This window comes from Nylanderia fulva, unplaced genomic scaffold, assembly GCF_048542155.1.
Source record: "Nylanderia fulva isolate GAGA-0341 unplaced genomic scaffold, ASM4854215v1 Scaffold395, whole genome shotgun sequence".
NCBI lineage: Eukaryota > Metazoa > Arthropoda > Insecta > Hymenoptera > Formicidae > Nylanderia > Nylanderia fulva.
Window position 1 is genome coordinate 37501 of NW_028190472.1, and position 19317 is coordinate 56817.

At 32.3% G+C, this 19317-nt stretch overlaps 1 protein-coding gene and 1 long non-coding RNA gene across 2 annotated transcripts in view; both read left to right on the forward strand.

Annotated features, from left to right (window-relative positions):
• The window catches only part of LOC114931004 (uncharacterized), a 1838-nt gene extending 321 nt beyond the window's left edge, over nucleotides 1-1517 (forward strand). The window contains exons 2-4 of the long non-coding RNA XR_003819587.2: nucleotides 1-7; nucleotides 569-688; nucleotides 1382-1517. The exon at nucleotides 1-7 is cut by the window's left edge and continues 166 nt beyond it. This is a non-coding gene — a long non-coding RNA (uncharacterized LOC114931004). The remainder of the gene's footprint in view (nucleotides 8-568; nucleotides 689-1381) is intronic.
• A 965-nt stretch (nucleotides 1518-2482) lies between these two features.
• On the forward strand, nucleotides 2483-9334 carry LOC114931007 (uncharacterized). The gene is made up of 5 exons (XM_085485810.1): nucleotides 2483-2667; nucleotides 6983-7182; nucleotides 7395-7511; nucleotides 7589-7723; nucleotides 8068-9334. Exons 1-5 carry the CDS (start codon nucleotides 2483-2485, stop codon nucleotides 9261-9263), a joined length of 1833 nt encoding a protein of 610 aa, XP_085341936.1. The 3' UTR covers nucleotides 9264-9334.
• The last annotated feature ends 9983 nt before the right edge of the window (nucleotides 9335-19317 follow it).

Consider the following 19317-nt stretch of genomic DNA (forward strand, 5'->3'; position numbering starts at 1 on the left):
ATATCAGGTATATTCTATTTTTTTAATATTTTTGACATAATAGTTTATAATTAACTTCTATTTCAATCATTTTTCTTATTTGCCATTCTATGTCAATATTAAAACTGTTTGCTTAAATATTTTATTTCATTGTTCATATCATTATAATTCCAATATCAAAAATAGTATTATATTTAGTAAATTGATGACTAGAGAACAAGATTGTTATTTAAGCACAAATGTTGCTTGTTCTTTGTGCGCAATAATTGTGAATTTTATTATAATTGATAAAGAATTTGAATATATAGATTTTGTTAAAAATTATAAAATTTGCCTTTTAGTGTCATAAAATACAACAATAGTGTTTATAATTTGAAGGAAGCAATCATAGTTTTATTCGGTTAATTGCATTCATAAGCATACATTAATGCAAATCAATTCTTTGTTAATTAGTACTACTGTTTATACATATATAAATAATTTTCTACATATAAAGTTTAAAATTTTTTATCTTTTGCTTAATATTTAAGAAAGGAATAACTTCTTACTTTTTTATGAAAATAAAATGTAATTGTATTGATTTATTTAGATAAATGGAATAATGTCATGCGGAACATGCCTTATATCTTACTTACGGATATTATGAAGGAATACAAAAATGATGAAGCAAGCAATATTAAAAGTTCATTAAATGAATTGACAGTTGAAGGTTAGTATATAATAAAAGCAATTTATATTAGTTAATCAGATTCATAACTTATAGTGTTTAACATTGCAATGCAATGGATATACAATAAGCTTCTTATCTTCAAAATAAGTTCACGACTTTTTACCTTAAAAGTGTGTGTACTCTCAAAAAATTAATCAAATTAAAGAAAATTACTTTAATTAGATTATAATGCTACATTCAAAATAATTAAGAATTACTTATCTTTATTAATTATTGATTATTATATATAATGAATCTTTTGATATATGTATTGTAATTGTGTTATATTACAATTAATATAGTAGTACATAATTAATATCATATCAGTCATTTATGATATACACATACCTTAAAGAAACAATGTAATATTACAGCACGTACAATATTACTTGTAATATTACTATAATTTTACTTGTAATATATTGTATGCACTGTAATAATACATTGTTGGTTTTTTTATAGCGCATGTAGTATTATCACAGTGTACACAATATTAGAAGTAATATTGTACGCACTGTAATGATACTACATTGTTTTTTTTCGTAGTGTATATATGTGATAAATTACTGATTTGATATTATATTTATACTGTTATATATATTAAGTTTGATAAGATTAATATTATATAATATGCATTATTTTTAATAATTTAACATATTTTACATTTTTATATGAACTTAATATTTAAACGAGATGGAACAACAACCGTCCACAAATTATGGAAAATTTGTAGCTACATTTTTGCGAAAAATGACCCAGGGATAAATACATTGATGTACATCTCTCATGAGAGATAATTATACCTGTGAATAATGGTAAAATATGGATGTTGTCGCAACAATTGAGTTAATATATCTAAATTATCTTTTTTGGAAGAGTGTTTATATCTCCTTGTTGTTTGCAACTTTTTACTTTTTTGATTGAATTTGGATTTGTAGAAAAATGAAATTTTTATCAATTTTGAATTATTATTCCTATTACTATATTTATCCTTATATTATAAATATTATAATATGTATTATATATATATATATATTTATTAAATATATATTAAAATTATAAATGAAAATAATATGCAAATATAGTTGAATGAATTTGTTTGGTAAAAGTTAAGACAATATTTGAGGTTATATCTAAAGTTATATCTAATGTATTTTTTGATAATTAACATAACGGAAACAAAAAGAATAAATTTTGCAATTTATTAACGTAACTTCCCAGTGGGAAATAATGGTCAAATCGATGTCGATTCGTTGTCGAATTTATGTCAAATTCGTCGAATCGATGTCGAATCGATGACGATTCGACTAATCATTTCTCATTGGGTTTGTGTTAATTTAGATTACAACAAACATTTTGTTTGCATGAAACATTTAAAGATTGTTAATTATTAGTGTAAAAATAATATCTTAACATCTAGTGAAAATCTGCATTTGTTTGAAAATTTAATCTAACGTTATGGTGAATGAATTGAAAAATTGTATCTTCACTTTAAATGTTTTTCACATTTTTATAATAATAATTTATATTTGAGATAATTTAGTCACAATTTTACTTTAATATGTTACTATAATTTTTCTTAGTATAAATTTATAAATTTCTAGAAATATCTAAATGCCTATAATATATTTAACATATCTGAATATAAATAATTTTTGGAAAGCTTTTCCTATTCAATATCTTTACTTTTATTGATTTGATTTATTAAGAGTGTATTGTTTATATATTGCTTGCTTCTTCTAACGTGCATGTATACATATTAAATTCGCATCTTGCAGTTTTATGTACATAAACATGGTGTATATGATAATAATAATAGAAATTGTTTTAGCTGATTTACTTTCGTCAACACAATTAATGACAAAACCACTTCAAAATGTCGAACAAGTGGCGAACAAACAGTCTGTTAATGTAAATAATAGAGAATTACGATTACTTAAAAGACGCCAAGTTCGTGATAAAAAATTAATATGTGATAGGTAATATTTGTTTATATTTATTAAGTATTCGTTTAATTTGTTCTTCTATGAAATAGAACCTTTTTTTTTTTTTTTTATAGTCAGGAAATTTGCCTAAACCAAACTTCGCCGTCCTGACCCCTGAGGGAGGGTCAGGAGGCTTTGTGGTGGATTCCCGCCCGTAGTATCCCGAGGGACTATCGGGCGGGGGACCGACCTAAAACCTGACTGAAGCCCCTGGTCGTATGGGTATTGTCCACCGCGGAACCGCGTTAGCATAACTTCACGGTGGACACCCGACCGGCGTCCTTTAGGAAGGACACATCCCCCGAGAGGATACTACAGGTATCCCCCCGGAGAGGACATCCCTTGCCCCGAAAGGGCATCGAGGGGAGCCGGGCTACTAGCTCCCCCCAGGACTTCCCAGGGTCGACGTGCAATGAGAGCGGGGCCCCCACCCCTCTCTCTGCCAACCCGGTAAGTGAGGTGACCGCAGTCACCCACCCACACACGAAACGTCACAGGACGATTATAGTACATAACGTGCACGAAACATGTACACAAACCACATTAATACATAGTAAGGGCCACAGGCCCAGCCCCCAAGGGAGCCCACAACAAGACCCTATGGCCAACCACAATAAAGGTGGGAGGGTTGTTACTCCCACCTATGACAAAGGACAATAACTATGAACAACATAAACTTGGCGTGGGTGAAGAGGCCGCGGAGTCACCTCTCGGCAACCTCCCCGGCGCTCCATCACCCATCGCCGCAACCTACAACATAAACTTGGCGGGGCAGGGAGACCACGGAGTCACCTCTCGGCAACCTCCCCAGAACTCCCCGCACCCACCGCTACACACTACGACAACAAAGGACAAAACCGACACTAAACATCGGGGGCAGAACTGCAGCCAGGCACGGGGGAGCCGCCTCTCCGCGACTTCCCCCGCCCCCGGCCACAGTCTACCCTCGTCCACTCCGGGCTCGCAGGCCCCCCATCGGGGCGCCCCGGAGCCTGAACGCGCTCAGCAGCAGGCGCGCTCTCCCGACACCTCTTAGGAGGCACGCGCACGCGAGCGCAAACTGTCGACCCACAGCGATGTCCAGAGGGTTTCCCCCTGGACGCACACGAATGACATCGGGGCGGCGCCACGCAATTGGCCGCCTTATGCCCCGAGCCACCACACCTGTAGCAGTTGTTACTGCGGTCTACACCTGCGCCACAAGCATTGGCCGAGTGACCAAACTCGTGACACCGAAAACATTGGAGTGGACGACGAGCCAGATGGATAACCTCCAGCGTCGTCCACCCCCCCTCGATAGATAACCTCCTTGCCATCACCAATTTCCGCGCCACAATAGCAGGGCAGCGGATCCAAATCGTACCCTCGAACGAATTGGGGAACAGACAAATTCCTCCAGCCCTAATGTCCTCCACACTACAGCCCCCAAATAGAGCGACCTCTTCAAGGATTTTCTGCCTCTTCACCGAGTACATAGAGCCCCTCAGCCGAACATCCTCCATTCGGGAAGGGCGACCGACTCTAACGCACCCAGATGGAAACACATCTCTCAACTTGGACGTGAGTACGTTTGCTCTCGATGCTGAGTCCTTTCCCGGGACTGTCAGTAGTATACTACCCGTTACACCCCTTCGTAAACGCATGGAGCTAATCTCCAGCTCCTTAATATCTATTTTTGACTTAGCCTCGGACAGAACCGAGGCATAAGTCCTCCCTTTTTCCATCTCTCCCTCCCCAATCGTCAGCGATATCACCGACGAGGAAGAGGGGCGAGAAATACGGGTCTCCTTCTTTCCTTTTAGGGAGAGGGACTTACGAGTCCCTTTTTTCTCCTTCAGAGACGGGGTATCCGTGGGAAGATCTTTAACCCCTGCACCCGACCTCCTCCTACGCCTACTACGCCTAATCCTCGTGGTGACCCCACGGACAGAGGCATCCGCCGAAACCTCCAGGTTAACGGAGGCAGCGGAGCCCCCAGGCAGGGGGTCACCCGTCTGCACAATTGCGCTTCCACCTCGACTCGCTGCAGGCGCACGCATAGCAACCACTCCCCCCAAAAGAGGAGCAGTCCCAGCCCGCCCCGCAAGTTCCGACCTAATTGAGGTCATCACTGAAATCGATATGTCGTCCCTCAAGTCACTTAAGCGACGGTCCAGAAGGGACGACAAATCGGAAAGCATAATTGGTCGGTCCTCGACCAAAGGACTCGCCACCGCAGCCGAGACAGGCGGTGATCCCTCCAAAGAGGGTGGGCGAGGTCTCTTTTTAGCTCCCTTATCTTCAAGATAAAACCCTTCAATCTGAGGGATTGCCGAATGAAGAAAACCTATTTTCTCCGTCAATCTATCGACCTCCCGCTCCAGGGCTGTAACACGAACTCTCAGACCCTGGTTTTCACTTCTTAATGAATCCATCCTTGGATCAGCCTCCGCAGTTGTTCGAGAAACAGCCTCACTAATGACTCCTCCAAGTTTCCTTGAGGAGATCCGGAGCTCCTCAGCCATGACCTCGCCAAGGCCAGGGAGTCCGGCCACCCTCTCGACTTGGGTCACAAACCTCTCTCCCAGCCTACGGAGCTCCACGGTGGTAATCCCCTTCAGTTCCTCCATAAATGCTGTGTCCGAAGGAATATTCATCGGACCAACAGCAGTCAGAGTTGGACCAAAAGAAGGGTCTAGAACTCTTTTCGCATACTCTAATTTGAGCGACTCTTTTATGGCAGCATTAAGACGCTCCTTTTCAGCCGCTAAACCAGCATAATCCCCAGTTGTAATGGGGCGACCTCTTTTACCTGTAAAGGACTTACCTGTAGTTTTCTTGCGCGGGTATTGTTTCCTCCCTGTCAAGACCCTCTTGTCCTCGGGAGCCCAAGAAACATCCCTGTCTCGTCCTGCCCACTGGTCTCTGGGGAGCTTGACGAGGGTAGCGTGACGAAAGACGGATCAGCAGCTTCCATCCCCTCATCATCACTATCACCCCGCACTTTTTCCGGTGAGGGAAGAGGCTGAGAACAGTCACTCTCCCCATCTACTGTTCCTCCAGTCAATGAGTCTGCAGTACTAACCGCAATAACTGGTTCGAAGAACTGTACACAAACGTGTTTGGCACAGAACTCCGTTTCACGTCGCGAACACTCCCGAAAAAAGACGTCCATGCATTTCGCGAGGTCCTTATATTCATGATGGGCCTGATAGCTCCGAACCACTTTATCCAGAAGGACTCGGCGAATACGCGCAGCAAGTTCCTTCGGATCAACACTTCGATCACGAGTATCCCAGCTATGAGCTAGGCCGCGTAACCGATCACGCACCGTGTCCCTATCACTCCTCGGCACTGTCGCTGTCTTGTCTGCAGCCCCAGCCGGCAAAGCTGCAGACGACCTGTCGTCTGTTGACGACATGGAGGGAGCCAGGCCTACACCCCCCCCCACGCCGATTCCTGGTATCCGATCCCAGGACGATCGCTTCTTCTTTGGAACTATCCATGTCTGAAAAAGAAGAAATTGGTTTTTTCTGTCGGGGGTTTTCCTTCCCCTTAGGAGGTTGCCTTACTCAGCTAACGGGGCCTCCCCCCCGGGTGTTATCTTCGGTGTTTTCCTTCACCTAGTGCAGTGGACAAGTCCTTTTTAGGGCCTGCACGCCCATCGCACCTCGTTCATCCGTCACCACACACTCCAGCTCGGGTACCTCGGGATTGCGACACCCGTACACTACAGGGATGAGTCTGTAGTGCCCCTGAGGGATATGAAATAGAACCTAACCTAACTTTATTTTACTTTTAGTATATTTATATATTTTATATATATATCTTTATCATATTTCATTGGAAATTATGAGGAATTCATAATTTATAAAAGATTAATACTTTAAAAATTTTTATTTTATTTTTTTTTTTTTAGTAAAGCTTTTTGTGTTTTTTATATTTTCGTTAATTGTTTATTAATCAATCATTTACATACATATATGTGATTAAATTACTTTCTTTAACAATTAATTCTTTCATCAAGTATTATTGATTATGTTGTTAGTAAATTAGAAATTATAAATTTTCCATTTATGTCTCTAATATTCACTTATTAAATATGAGTAATTGTAAAATATTGGATAATTGTTATAGAAGTTCATGTTGGAAAATGACAAAATAATGAAATATATCAAATATATGAATTTTTTCGCATATTCAAACTTTTAGTATTGTAACGTTTTTATTATTTCAATATTTTATTATTTTATTACTTTTAATCATATTGAGCGCAATTATTTTTTGTTAATGTTACTAAAAAGAAATTTTATATTTTTTATGTGTATAGTGATGAACAACTTCACCTTCCTTCTTCTCAATCATCCATTAGTAACACTAATATTATTCCGATCTGTAATGACTATGATGAAAATACATCAAAGAACAAGGAAAATATACCGATTTCCTCACCGCTGAGTTGTATACGTGACAGCAATGAAAATTTTATGCATTTTGTGGAAGAGAATGTTAGCAATATTTCTATTGATGGTATGCATTAAGAAATATAGTTTTTGACTCAAGTAAATATTATTTATTTTGTTTTATTAAATATACGTTTTAAAGACTTAATGTTAGTAAAGTATTGTATGCGTAGAAATTCTTATAAAACTTTTTCATAAAACAATGGAGAATTTAATCGAATTTTAGTTAAAAGTAGAATTTATATTTATATCATTAAATATTTTTGTATAATTTTACAGATAGTATTGAAAGAACAGATCATAATAATACTGAGTACATTTTTGATAACTCGAGTAGAAGTCTGAATAATGAGTTATTAGAAAAGGACTACAATGAGTGTCAGGATGATAATAACAGTAAGTCTTATTATCATATTTACTTTTTCGTTAAAATTTTGAAAGCATTAACTCATAACTTCTTATTTGTGTTTAAGAAGTTTTGCATTCAACGTTCACAGACAGTATTGAAAGAACATATAATAATACTGAGTACATTATTGACAACCCGACTAAAAGTCTCAATAATGAGTTATTAGAAAAGGACTACAATAATTGTCAGGACAATAACAGTAAGTCTTATTATCATTTATTTTTTCGTTAAAACTTTGAAAGCATTAATCCATGACTTATTATTTGTTTGTAAGTTTTGCATTCAAAATTTGAAAATTAGTATTTTTTTACTCGGATACATATATAATGCTTAACGTAATAAGAAAGTAATAATTTACTATAATTTACTAGATAAGTATAATAAAATATATAAATACCTAATATATATATATATATAAATGTATATATAATATATATATATATATATATAATATATAAAGCTAAATTAATATTAATCTATCCAATACACACTTTTTATACCAATTATGTATTCTAATATTTAATGTATGTTCTCTTTTATTAGGTCTGAAATGTTTTGATTCCACGACACATAAAGAAAATTCGGATTCAGAATATTGTCCTTCTGAACACAGTTCTATTTTGATAGAAACAGAATCTAATAATGACTTTCCTGATACAACTAATAATAGAAAGCAATTAAGTGGATCAAATAAAGATTCAAACAATTCGGGTTTTGAAGTATCTATACAGATTAATAACAGCAATGTAATTTGTCCTGATGACACTAATCTTAATATTGATCCATCTGAAGGATCTAAAGGTGGCAATAAGAAAAACTGCTGTTTTTATTGCCGAAAAATGCAATCAAAGATTGCTCGACATCTTGCTACAGTACATCGTAATAAACCTGAAGTTAAAAAGTTCATTGATCTTTGTCCAAATAATTTGGAAAGAAAAAAAATAATTGAAACAATAAGAAGAAATGGCAATTTTATTTATAACACTAATAGTAATATTAATGAAGGAAAACTTCTTGTATGCAGGCGCCCTCGAAAAGATAAGCAGAAAAGCGCAAAAGATTATACGGCTTGTGCAAAATGCAAGGGGTTTTTTGTGAAAACAAGTCTCAGACGCCATTTCAAACAATGTACAAGCTACGGTAGTAAACAAACTAGATCAGTGTTAGTTATGGGCAGAGCGGTTATTGGACGCATTAATCCAATTGCAGAAGAAACATTGCGAAAAGTAGTTTTTCCTGCACTCAGAGAGGATGAAATAACACGTTTGATTCGATATGACGAGTTAATTATTATGTTTGGTAACAGATTATGCCGTAAATATCGCAAACAATATCAGCATAAGTTAATTCGTTCACATCTTAGATATCTTGGTCGTTTCTTAAAAGTAATGAGAGACTTAAATGCTCAAGTTACAGACATGAAGTCAATTTTTCAGCCAACATTTTATGAAGATTGTATCAAAGCAGTTAATAGGATGTCTGCATTTGACGATAGCACAAATACATACAAAGTGACAACAACACCACAACTAATGGGAACTTTACTTAAAAAAGTAGGAAATCTTTTAATTACTCAAAGTATAAAGAAGAAAGATTATGAAACGAAAAAAGATACTGAAGAATTCCTTGCTCTTCTCGTTGATGATTTTCCAACTAGTGTTAATAAAGCTGCTTTGGAAGCGCAGGAAGAAAATAGAAGATGTAAAAAACGGAACTACCTTCAATGGACGATATTATAAAACTTCGCGATTATCTTGATGAAAAACGTAAAGTACTGTGCGAGTTTTTAAAGGAAGCATTTTGTTATACTAGTTGGTTGGAATTAGCAAAAGTAACTCTAACGTCAGTGCAATTATTTAATCGTCGTAGAGCGGGCGAAATAGAACACCTTCTTATTAAAGATTTTGAGAATTACGTACAGATTTCAGAAAGCACAGATAAAGACTTATTTCAATCTCTGTCAGGTGCAGCACGAGAAATTGCAAGAAAATATGTGAGATTTACTATACGTGGAAAATTAATGCGTACTGTTCCTGTATTACTATCAGCTCAATTATTTAAATGTATTGAATTGATTTTAAAATATCGAGAAAATGCTCGTGTTCCTTCTACAAATCCGTATTTATTTGGAATTCCGGGATATAATAAAAGTTGTTTTAAGTATTTAAATGCTTGCGAATTAATGAGACAATTTTCCACGCTATGTGGTGCTAAACGACCATGGACCTTACGTGGAACGGGTCTCAGAAAACACGTTGCTACGATAAGTGTAGCTTTAGATTTATCAGAAAATGATGTTTCTGATTTAGCAAAACATATGGGTCATGCCATGGCAATACATAAAGAAATCTATAGGCAACTCATTGTAAGCAGAGATATTGTACGGATGTCACAAGTATTAGAAAAAGCACAAGGCGTCGATAACGATGAAGATAACGAATCCGATAGTAGTCACGAAAACGGTAACATTTCAATAGAGACTAATATTAATTCATTCTCTGAAATGGATAAGGAATACAGTATATCCATTAATAGCAAATCAAGAAAAAACACTCATGGAAGTGCGAAGAAACGTAATAGTACGTACATTTATTTTCATATACAGCAATATCTAGATAATATTACTGTACATATATGTAGCAATAATGATATTAATTAATGCAACTACTAATTGTTATATAGCTTTACCATATGGTCGTATAAATATAAATTCATCCTCTGAAATGGAGATGGAATATAGTATCTCCAATAATAGCAAATCAGGAAAAAACACGCATGGAAGTGCGAAGAAACGGAATAGTACGTAAATTAATTTTCATATAGAGTTAGCAATATGTAGATAATGTTACGGTACATGTATATAGCAATAATGATATTAATTAATGTAACTACTAATTGTTTTATAGCTCCACCTTATGGTCGTACTAAACGCATTCGATGGACGAATGAAGAAAAACAAATAGTCATTAAAAACTTTGGTGATTATATAAAAACCAAAAAGTTGCCGTCTATAAAAGCGATACAAGAAGTTATTGCAAAAACTCCTTGTTTACAAAATCGATCTGCATCAGTTATAAAAACATGGATAAATAATCAGCAAAAAAGCAATAGACTACTGCATTAATCAATGGATGAAACAATGCAATAGATTTAACCATATGTTGCCGCGCTCCCATAAATGTACGATTTCATTTAGTTACTCTAATATTCTTCAAAAACTTTCACTTAATTATTTCTTTTATGTTAACATAAAATGTGTATTATGCACACTATGAATTTAATATCTCTAAAATTTATTTTATGAACATTACTTATCAATTCATACATAATATAACAATATATGACAACACATTATTGCTATGTGACACTTCGCATATATTTCTATTAAATCGTCGCGTCAATCTGAAAAATTAATTCTGTAGATCTATGAATCTGATATATTGAATATAATTTGTGCAAATCCAACAGCACATAATTTTATTATTTTCCTGTTTAAAAATTACTGCTTCCAGTATCTTTATTTCTATCGTATTATCGTATTATTAAAAGTATTCTTATGAATGTAGAAATTTGTTTTATTATGTTAATAATTTTCAAAGTCTTGCATTTCATGATTGACTTGATAAAATTATTTCTTTTAAGTTGAAATGTATCAGGTTTATAATTATCTTATATATAATACTTAATAATATTACGCGTAACAATTTATATATATGTATAGTGTGACAACTCATTACATTGCTATCTAATAATTCATACTTCTGAATGCATCAATTTTAAAAGTGAATTCTAATAAATTATGAACATTATATATTAGATATAATTTCAGCAAAACCAGCAGCACGCATACAATTTATTTCATTATTATATTGTAAACATTTTTGTTTAAAAGTTATTATGCTTTAAGTTTTTTATATTTATGATTATGTTTTTTATGATATGAAGCTTTTATGATATGTCATATCTGTATTAGTAGTGCTACTATGAATTTGCGATTTCATTATGTTACTCTAGTATTAATCAAAAACTTGCATTTAACAATTGATTTAATAAAACTATTTTTTATGTTAAAAGGAAAAGTATATGTATGTGTGTTAACTGTCAAGAGAAATATGTATTAAATGTTACATAATAATCATTGTTACATTATGTATGAATTTGTTATATAATATTCATAAATTTTAGACATTAATATAAACTTGATATAATTTTATGGAAACCATCAGTGCGCATACTGATGGTTTCTTTAAAATTATATCAAGTTTATATTAATGTCTAATATTTATAACAAATTTATACATAACATAACTATATGTAACAATGATTACTATATAACATTTCATACATATTTCTATTAAATATATTAATCAGAAGAGTAAATTCTGTGGAATTATGAACTTGATATATTAGATATTCATGCAAAACCAATACAGATAATTAATCCAGCACATTTAATTAATTTTATCATTTTTATGTTTAAAAATTATTGTGCTTCAAGTATTCTTATGTTTAAGTTGCATTATTAAAAGTGTTCTCAAGAATGTAGAAATTCTTTATATTTCTTTTGTAATGTTTAAGAGCTTGTATTTTATGACTGACTTGATGAAACTATTTTTTATATTAAAATAAAATGTGTTCTCTAATGGTTTCCCTAAAATTGTATTAAACATAATATAATATAAGTTTATAGTTACTGAATCTAATGTATAATATTCATTAATATCACATAACAATTCGTATATAGTGTAACAATGTGTGACAACTCATGATTGCTATGTAACAATTCATACTTCTATTTAATACATTAAAAAGTAAATTCTGAAAAATTGATAAGACATGTTAAACTTGATATATTACATATAATTTTAACAAAACCAGCAGCCCACATATAATTTATTTTGTTTTCATATTGTAAATATTTTTGTTTAAAAGTTACTGCGCTTCTAGTTTTTATGTATTATGATATAAAAGTGTTATGAATCTACGAGTTTGTTATTTGATTTAATAAACTTCTAGTTAACTTCTAGTAAACTGCTTTAATAGTTTAATCTCATTAAATGATTGGTTTAATAGTTTAATCTCATTAAATGATTGGTTTAATAGTTTAATCCCATTAAATGATTGGTTTAATAGTTTAATCCTATTAAATGATTGGTAAATGATCCTAGTATACATAAACTAATAATAACCCCTCAATATTATATTTTGCCATAATGTAAATATATTATATACAAAGTATATTGTTAAAATTAATGAAGTCGCCAGTGATGAGTAAAACCATACAAATTTATTGAAATTTCGACCTAACTGGCCAGTACAATTTAATTAGAAACACTACGTTTCGACCCTTAGGTACGGGTCCTTTTCAAGTGTAACTTTCAAGATGTTGATTTGATAGCAGTAAAATTACTGAGTTATCATTCGTATCATGAGTACTTATTAGTAATTTTACTGCTGTCGAATCAACATCTTGAAAGTTACACTTGAAAAGGACCCGTACTTAAGGGTTGAAACGTAGTTTCTAATTAAATTGTACTGGCCAGTTAGGTCAAAATTTCAATAAATTTGTAAAGTATATTGTATTGCAATTATATAGCTGTAAAGGAAATTATCGTATTGATGTGATGTTATCGTTAGTTAACATGTATTTTAATTCGTTTATGCATTTAGATATGATTTAAGAATGAATGTAAAACCAGTAAATATTTTAACCTTTTTGTAATAAATATTCTAAAAAGAGTTATTTTTCTACATTAATAAATCAAATTATTATATATATATGTTTTGTTTTATCTTGTAGATCATGTTATTCTAATCTGTATATATTAAATATTGGCGATTACAAATTAGAATTTAACTAATAAAAACGAAAGAAACTAAAATTTTTGTCTTGATTGTTAAAATTTCAATCTTCAATCTCTAATCTCAATCTTCAATGCGTTATCTGATATAGGATTAAGACCAGTAAGAAACCTCAAAAAAAGAGGAGCTACAACTGATCATCGTGATTGTCTGGCATAATATGTGCTACTTCGACATTGCGACGCCAATGCAAATACTGAAAGGTGTTAAACGTGGGTAGTTAGTGATCGTTGATTATAATAATCATAAAACATATTACAAATTTTTTACGAAATAGAAAGTAAATACACATTACACATTTGACATCCTATGGTTGCGTCGCAATGCCGAAATAGCACATATGCCAGCCAATCACGAATAGTTGGTTACATGATCATTGTCGCTTCTCTCTCCTTGAGGTTCTTTACCCGGTCTTAATCCTATATCAGACTACGCATTAAAGATTAAAATTAGAGATGAAAATTAAAATTTTACCAATTAAGACAAAAATTTTAGTTTCTTTTAAGTCGGTATTACAACTTTTTGGAACAATGTCACAATGTCTTGTTTTTTTATTTAAATGCGTATAGAGATAGACAGATTAAAAGCCGAGCGTAGTAATGCGTGTGCAAATTTTAAACAGTTAGTATTCTATTATATACGAGGTGTGTTCAAAAAGTATCGCGAATTTTGAATTTCCGCGGGTTACGTATATTCGATTTTCGATTTTTTTGTGGCGTTATGTTAGTACTCATGTTTCTCATTTATGCCGACAAGTACGGCCATTTTGAATGTTCAGTTAATTTTTGACAGCTGCTTTGCTTGCACGTGTTTTGGCTCGTCTTCGATTTTTGCCTATTCCAAAAAATGGATCAAAGAATCTGTATCAAATTTTGTGTGAAAAACAAAATTAAGTGCGCGGACGCATTCCGAATGTTGACTGTGGCATATGGTGAAGCTACCTTGGACCGAAGCAACGTTTATCGGTGGTACAAAATGTTTTCCGAGGGCCGAGAAGATGTGAACGACGAAGAGCGTGCCGGACGCCCGAGCACGTCAACAACAGACGAAAACATTGATGAAGTGAAGAAAATAGTATTGGTCAATCGTCGAATCACCGTTAGAGAAGTTGCTGAGGACCTAAACATATCGATTGGCTCGTGCCATTCGATTTTTGTGGAAGAACAAAAATTGGCTTTTGCACCATGATAACGCCCCTGCTTACACATCGTTGCTTGTGCGCAAATTTTTGGCCAAAAACAACACACTAATAATGCCGCAGCCACCGTATTCCCCAGATCTGGCCCCCTGTGACTTTTTCTTGTTCCCGAAACTGAAGAGGCCCATGAAAGGACGACGCTACGCTACGATTGAGGAGATAAAGACGGCATCGAAGGAGGAGCTGAACAAGATCACAAAAAATGATTTTTTGAAGTGCTTCGAGGATTGGAAAAAACGTTGGCACAAGTGTATAATATCTGGTGGGGATTACTTTGAAGGGGACAAAATAGATATTCATGAATAAATAAATAATTTTTGAAAAAACACAAAATTCGCGATACTTTTTGAACACACCTCGTATATATATATATGTATATATATGATTCATATGTTTAGATCCCATTATCGAACCATCTTCAGCAACTGTCAATACAAAAAATTCAAAACAAATATAAATGAAATTGAATAAGTTGGATGCCAATGAAATTAAACTCAAGGGTGATATTTTTTAAACGACCAATTGGCTAATAATAGTAAAATTATTTTATTTTATTTTTACAGCTACGTTTCGTCCCTGAATTAGGTCCTCTTCAGGCTGATATTTAATGTCAAGTTAGGTTAACCTTTTCACATGATATTATATGTGATTGTTAATTTCTGTAAATTAATCGTGATAGCTCAAATTAAAATTCAGTCATCATTTTACAGTATGCACTGAGTAAGAGTTCAACATAAACTGCTTGAGTTTATGTTGAACTCTTATTTATTATCAGTGCACACTGTAAAATAATGACTGAATTTTAATTTACGTATGGTCATTTCAGGAACTGTCACGATTAATTTATAGAAATTGACAATTATCCTAAACGGTTGGTCAAACTTCGATGGATGCTTTGAGAAGTCTTTTGTTTTTTTCTTTTTTATCGACAAAATATGCGATTAGATAAACTATAAATCTATTTATTTGCTATACGGATTATTTTCTACCTAAAATTAGAACGCTTTGCCCTTTACTAATATTAATACTTTAATTTGTACAGGAAAAAGATTTATCAATCTGTATAATCTCATATTTCTTGATTACAAAATTATGAATTCTTATTCTGTACCGAATAACCAATAAATAGATTTATAGTTTATCTAACCTCATATTTTGTCGATAAAAAAGAAAAAACAAAAGACTTCTCAAAGCATCTGTCGGAGTTCGGCCAACCGTTTAGGATTCCCTTAATGTCCTTTATTATTATTTATAATTAAAACTAGCTTTTGATAAATTCACCAATATAAAGTTCATTTAAAATGTATTTAATCTTTTTATGATATATGTCCTGGAAATGTTATTTTCGTATCTTACATAATGTCCTGGAAAAATATTTTTGCTTATACAAAACTTATCACATTATACATTCAAAAATACCTGTATTATAGTGACAAACGTGTAAATGTAGACCTATGTATGCCGAAAAATCAGTCAATTAAAACGAGTCCTGGAAAGACTCGATCCATGCATATATATATACATATATATAATATATATTGTATATATAAGGTCCTTGAATAAGTTCTCGCTGTTTCTTAAAAGATGGCGTAGCGGCACTCTGTGCATGGAATTTCGTACGGAAACGCATCAGCTAAGTAGTACTATATGTAACCTCAAATTCTAGTAGATATAGTTTACCACAGTGTCAACCACGTGTTTAATTACCTATTGCGAAAATGTCTACTTTTGTGCCAAATAAAGTGTTTTTGCGGGGAATTTTATTGCACTGCTTTATTCAAAAGAAATCTGCAGCTGAAGCACACAGAATTCTTGTTGAAACATATGGTGACAATGCTCTGTCGAATACGACATGCAGAGACTGGTTTAGGCGCTTTAAAAATAATGACTTTGACCTTGAAGATAAAGAACGTTCTGGAGCACCGACAAAGTTTGAAGACGAAGAATTGGAGGCATTGCTGTGTGGTCTCTAATGATGGACAATACTTTGAGTAAAGTTATTGTAAGCCTTATATTTTAAATAAATGTTTTTTTTTAACAAAAAAAACAGCGAGAACTTATTCAAGGACCTAATATATATATATATATATACATACATACATATATATATATATATATATTTTCATCATATATTTTATATATATATTTTTTATCAAATATTCCGATTTATTATGTACGTAAAAATGCGCGTCAGATCTTTCGTATTCGCGCGGTATCAGTAGTATGTATGTACCACAGTAATCCGCGCGTATTATACGTTGATATGATCTACTGTGCGACGCCTCACTCACGTCGCGCGGTGCTATACACGTTCATACGCGTAAAAAGCAGCGTATACTTGAGTTTGTGTGTTGTCCACACCATGGGACGAAAATATGACGCCAAACATTTGCCCCTTTCGAAACGTAGAGTTTCCTTCAAGAAGGGCTGGATGTACAGGTTAGTTTATTTATATACATTTTCTATATATGCATACATACACATACATATATATATATATATATATATATACATATATATAATATATACACATACCTATTGATTTATTTAGCAATCTGTCTATCTATCGAACTATCTATCATCTATCGATTAACCTATCTATCTATCTATCTATCGATCTATCTGTCTCTTTTCTCTTTTCTACATTGCATTCTTTTATATATGCACACGTATATAATAATTTTTTAAAAATATTATACATTACAAAAGTAAAAATAATTAAATTTATAATCTAAAAATATATAAAAATCTTTTATGAATATAATAATTACAAAGTTTTAGTAGATAATTTTTTGTAATAAATAAATGATTTATATAATTTATTCTTATCTAACTACTGCTCTGTTTTGATAATAATATTATAGTATTATTATGTATTCAATCTCTAAAATACTTTTATATAAATCATTTATTACAAAGAATTATTTACTTTATAATCAATTATAATTATTATAGATAGGCCTGTTTATACACATACACTCACTTACACACAATATATATGTGTATGTGTATAAACAGGCCTATCTATAATAATTATAATTGATTATAAAGTAAATAATTCTTTGTAATAAATGATTTATATAAAAGTATTTTAGAGATTGAATACATAATAATGCTATTATTATCAAAACAGAGCAGTAGTTAGATAAGACTAAATCATATAAATAATTTATTTATTACAAAAAATTATCTACTAAATCTTTGTAATCATTATATTCATAAAAAATTTTTATATATTTTTAGATTATAAATTTAATTATTTTTACTTTTGTAATGTATAATATTTTTAAAAAATTATTATATACGTGTGCATATATAAAAGAATGCAATGTAGAAAAGAGAGAAGAGACAGATAGATCGATAGATAGATAGATAGATAGGTTAATCGATAGATGATAGATAGTTTGATAGATAGACAGATTGCTAAATAAATCAATAGGTATGTGTATATATATTATATATATATATATATATATATATATACACAGAGTGTCCCAAAAAGAATCGGAACACTAAAAAATCTCGAAAAGTATATGTTTTACAGAAAAAAGTTTCAGACAAAAGTTATAAAAAATGTATTTATTGATCTTATCAGTTTGACCTTGGACGGCGTTACCAAGGTCAGAATAAGGTCACTTTGAATTTTTTAGATGGAATCCTATAATTTTTATTACATATTCTTGTAGCTTATTTGGAGAGTTTTCCAAAACACTAATAAAATTATTTTTTATGGAGTACTCTTTGATTTATAAAGGCTAACAATTTTTTGACATAAAATATAAAATATCTTTGTAAAATATTCCATTTTCGGTAATCATATCTTTTTTGCACGGAATAATGAGACCAATGAATTGGTGTAAAAAAACACATAGTTGCTTATAAAAAAAAGTATGCTGCTGCATATTGAATATTACATATTCAATTATCTGTTTTCTTTAATAAATTGATTTTTTATTATACTGTGCAAAAAAGTAGGTATGATTATCGAAAATGGAATATTTTATAAAGATATATTTTATGTCAAAAAATTGTTAGCTTCTAACCTTTATAACTTAAAGAGCACTTTATGAAAAATAATTTTATTATAGTGTTTTGGAAAGCCCTCGAGATAAGCTACAAGAATATGTAATAAAAACTATAGGATTCCATCTAAGAAATTTAAGGTAACCTTATTCTGACCTTGGTAACACTGTCCAAGGTCAAACTGATCAGATCAATGAATAGATTTTTTATAACTTTTGTCTAAAACTTTTTTCTGTAAAACATATACTTTTCGAGATTTTTCAGTGTTCCAATCTTTTTGGGATACCCTGTATATATACACACACACACACACACATATATATGTGTGTGTGTGTGTGTGTGTATATATATATATATATATAAGAATAAAGAGGGTATCATTAGAATATCGCAAAAAATTTATAGATAAAGAAAATCTTGCAAATTTTAAAATCATCTTTATTTTTTGAATGATCTCAAGAATACAAAGTTTCACTGTGGATATCACGTTGCAGGACATCCTGCGTATATATACACACACATACATACATACATACATACATTCATATACAGAGTGTCCCATAATTCGCGAACCACCGGGAATGGGCAGATAGAACGTGTTAAACTAAATAGAAAAGTCCTGTATCATTTTGCGATATTCGCAATAATTATTGAGTTATTAACTAAAATATCTAAACGAATGAGCGGGTAGAAAGCGGTAGACCGGACTC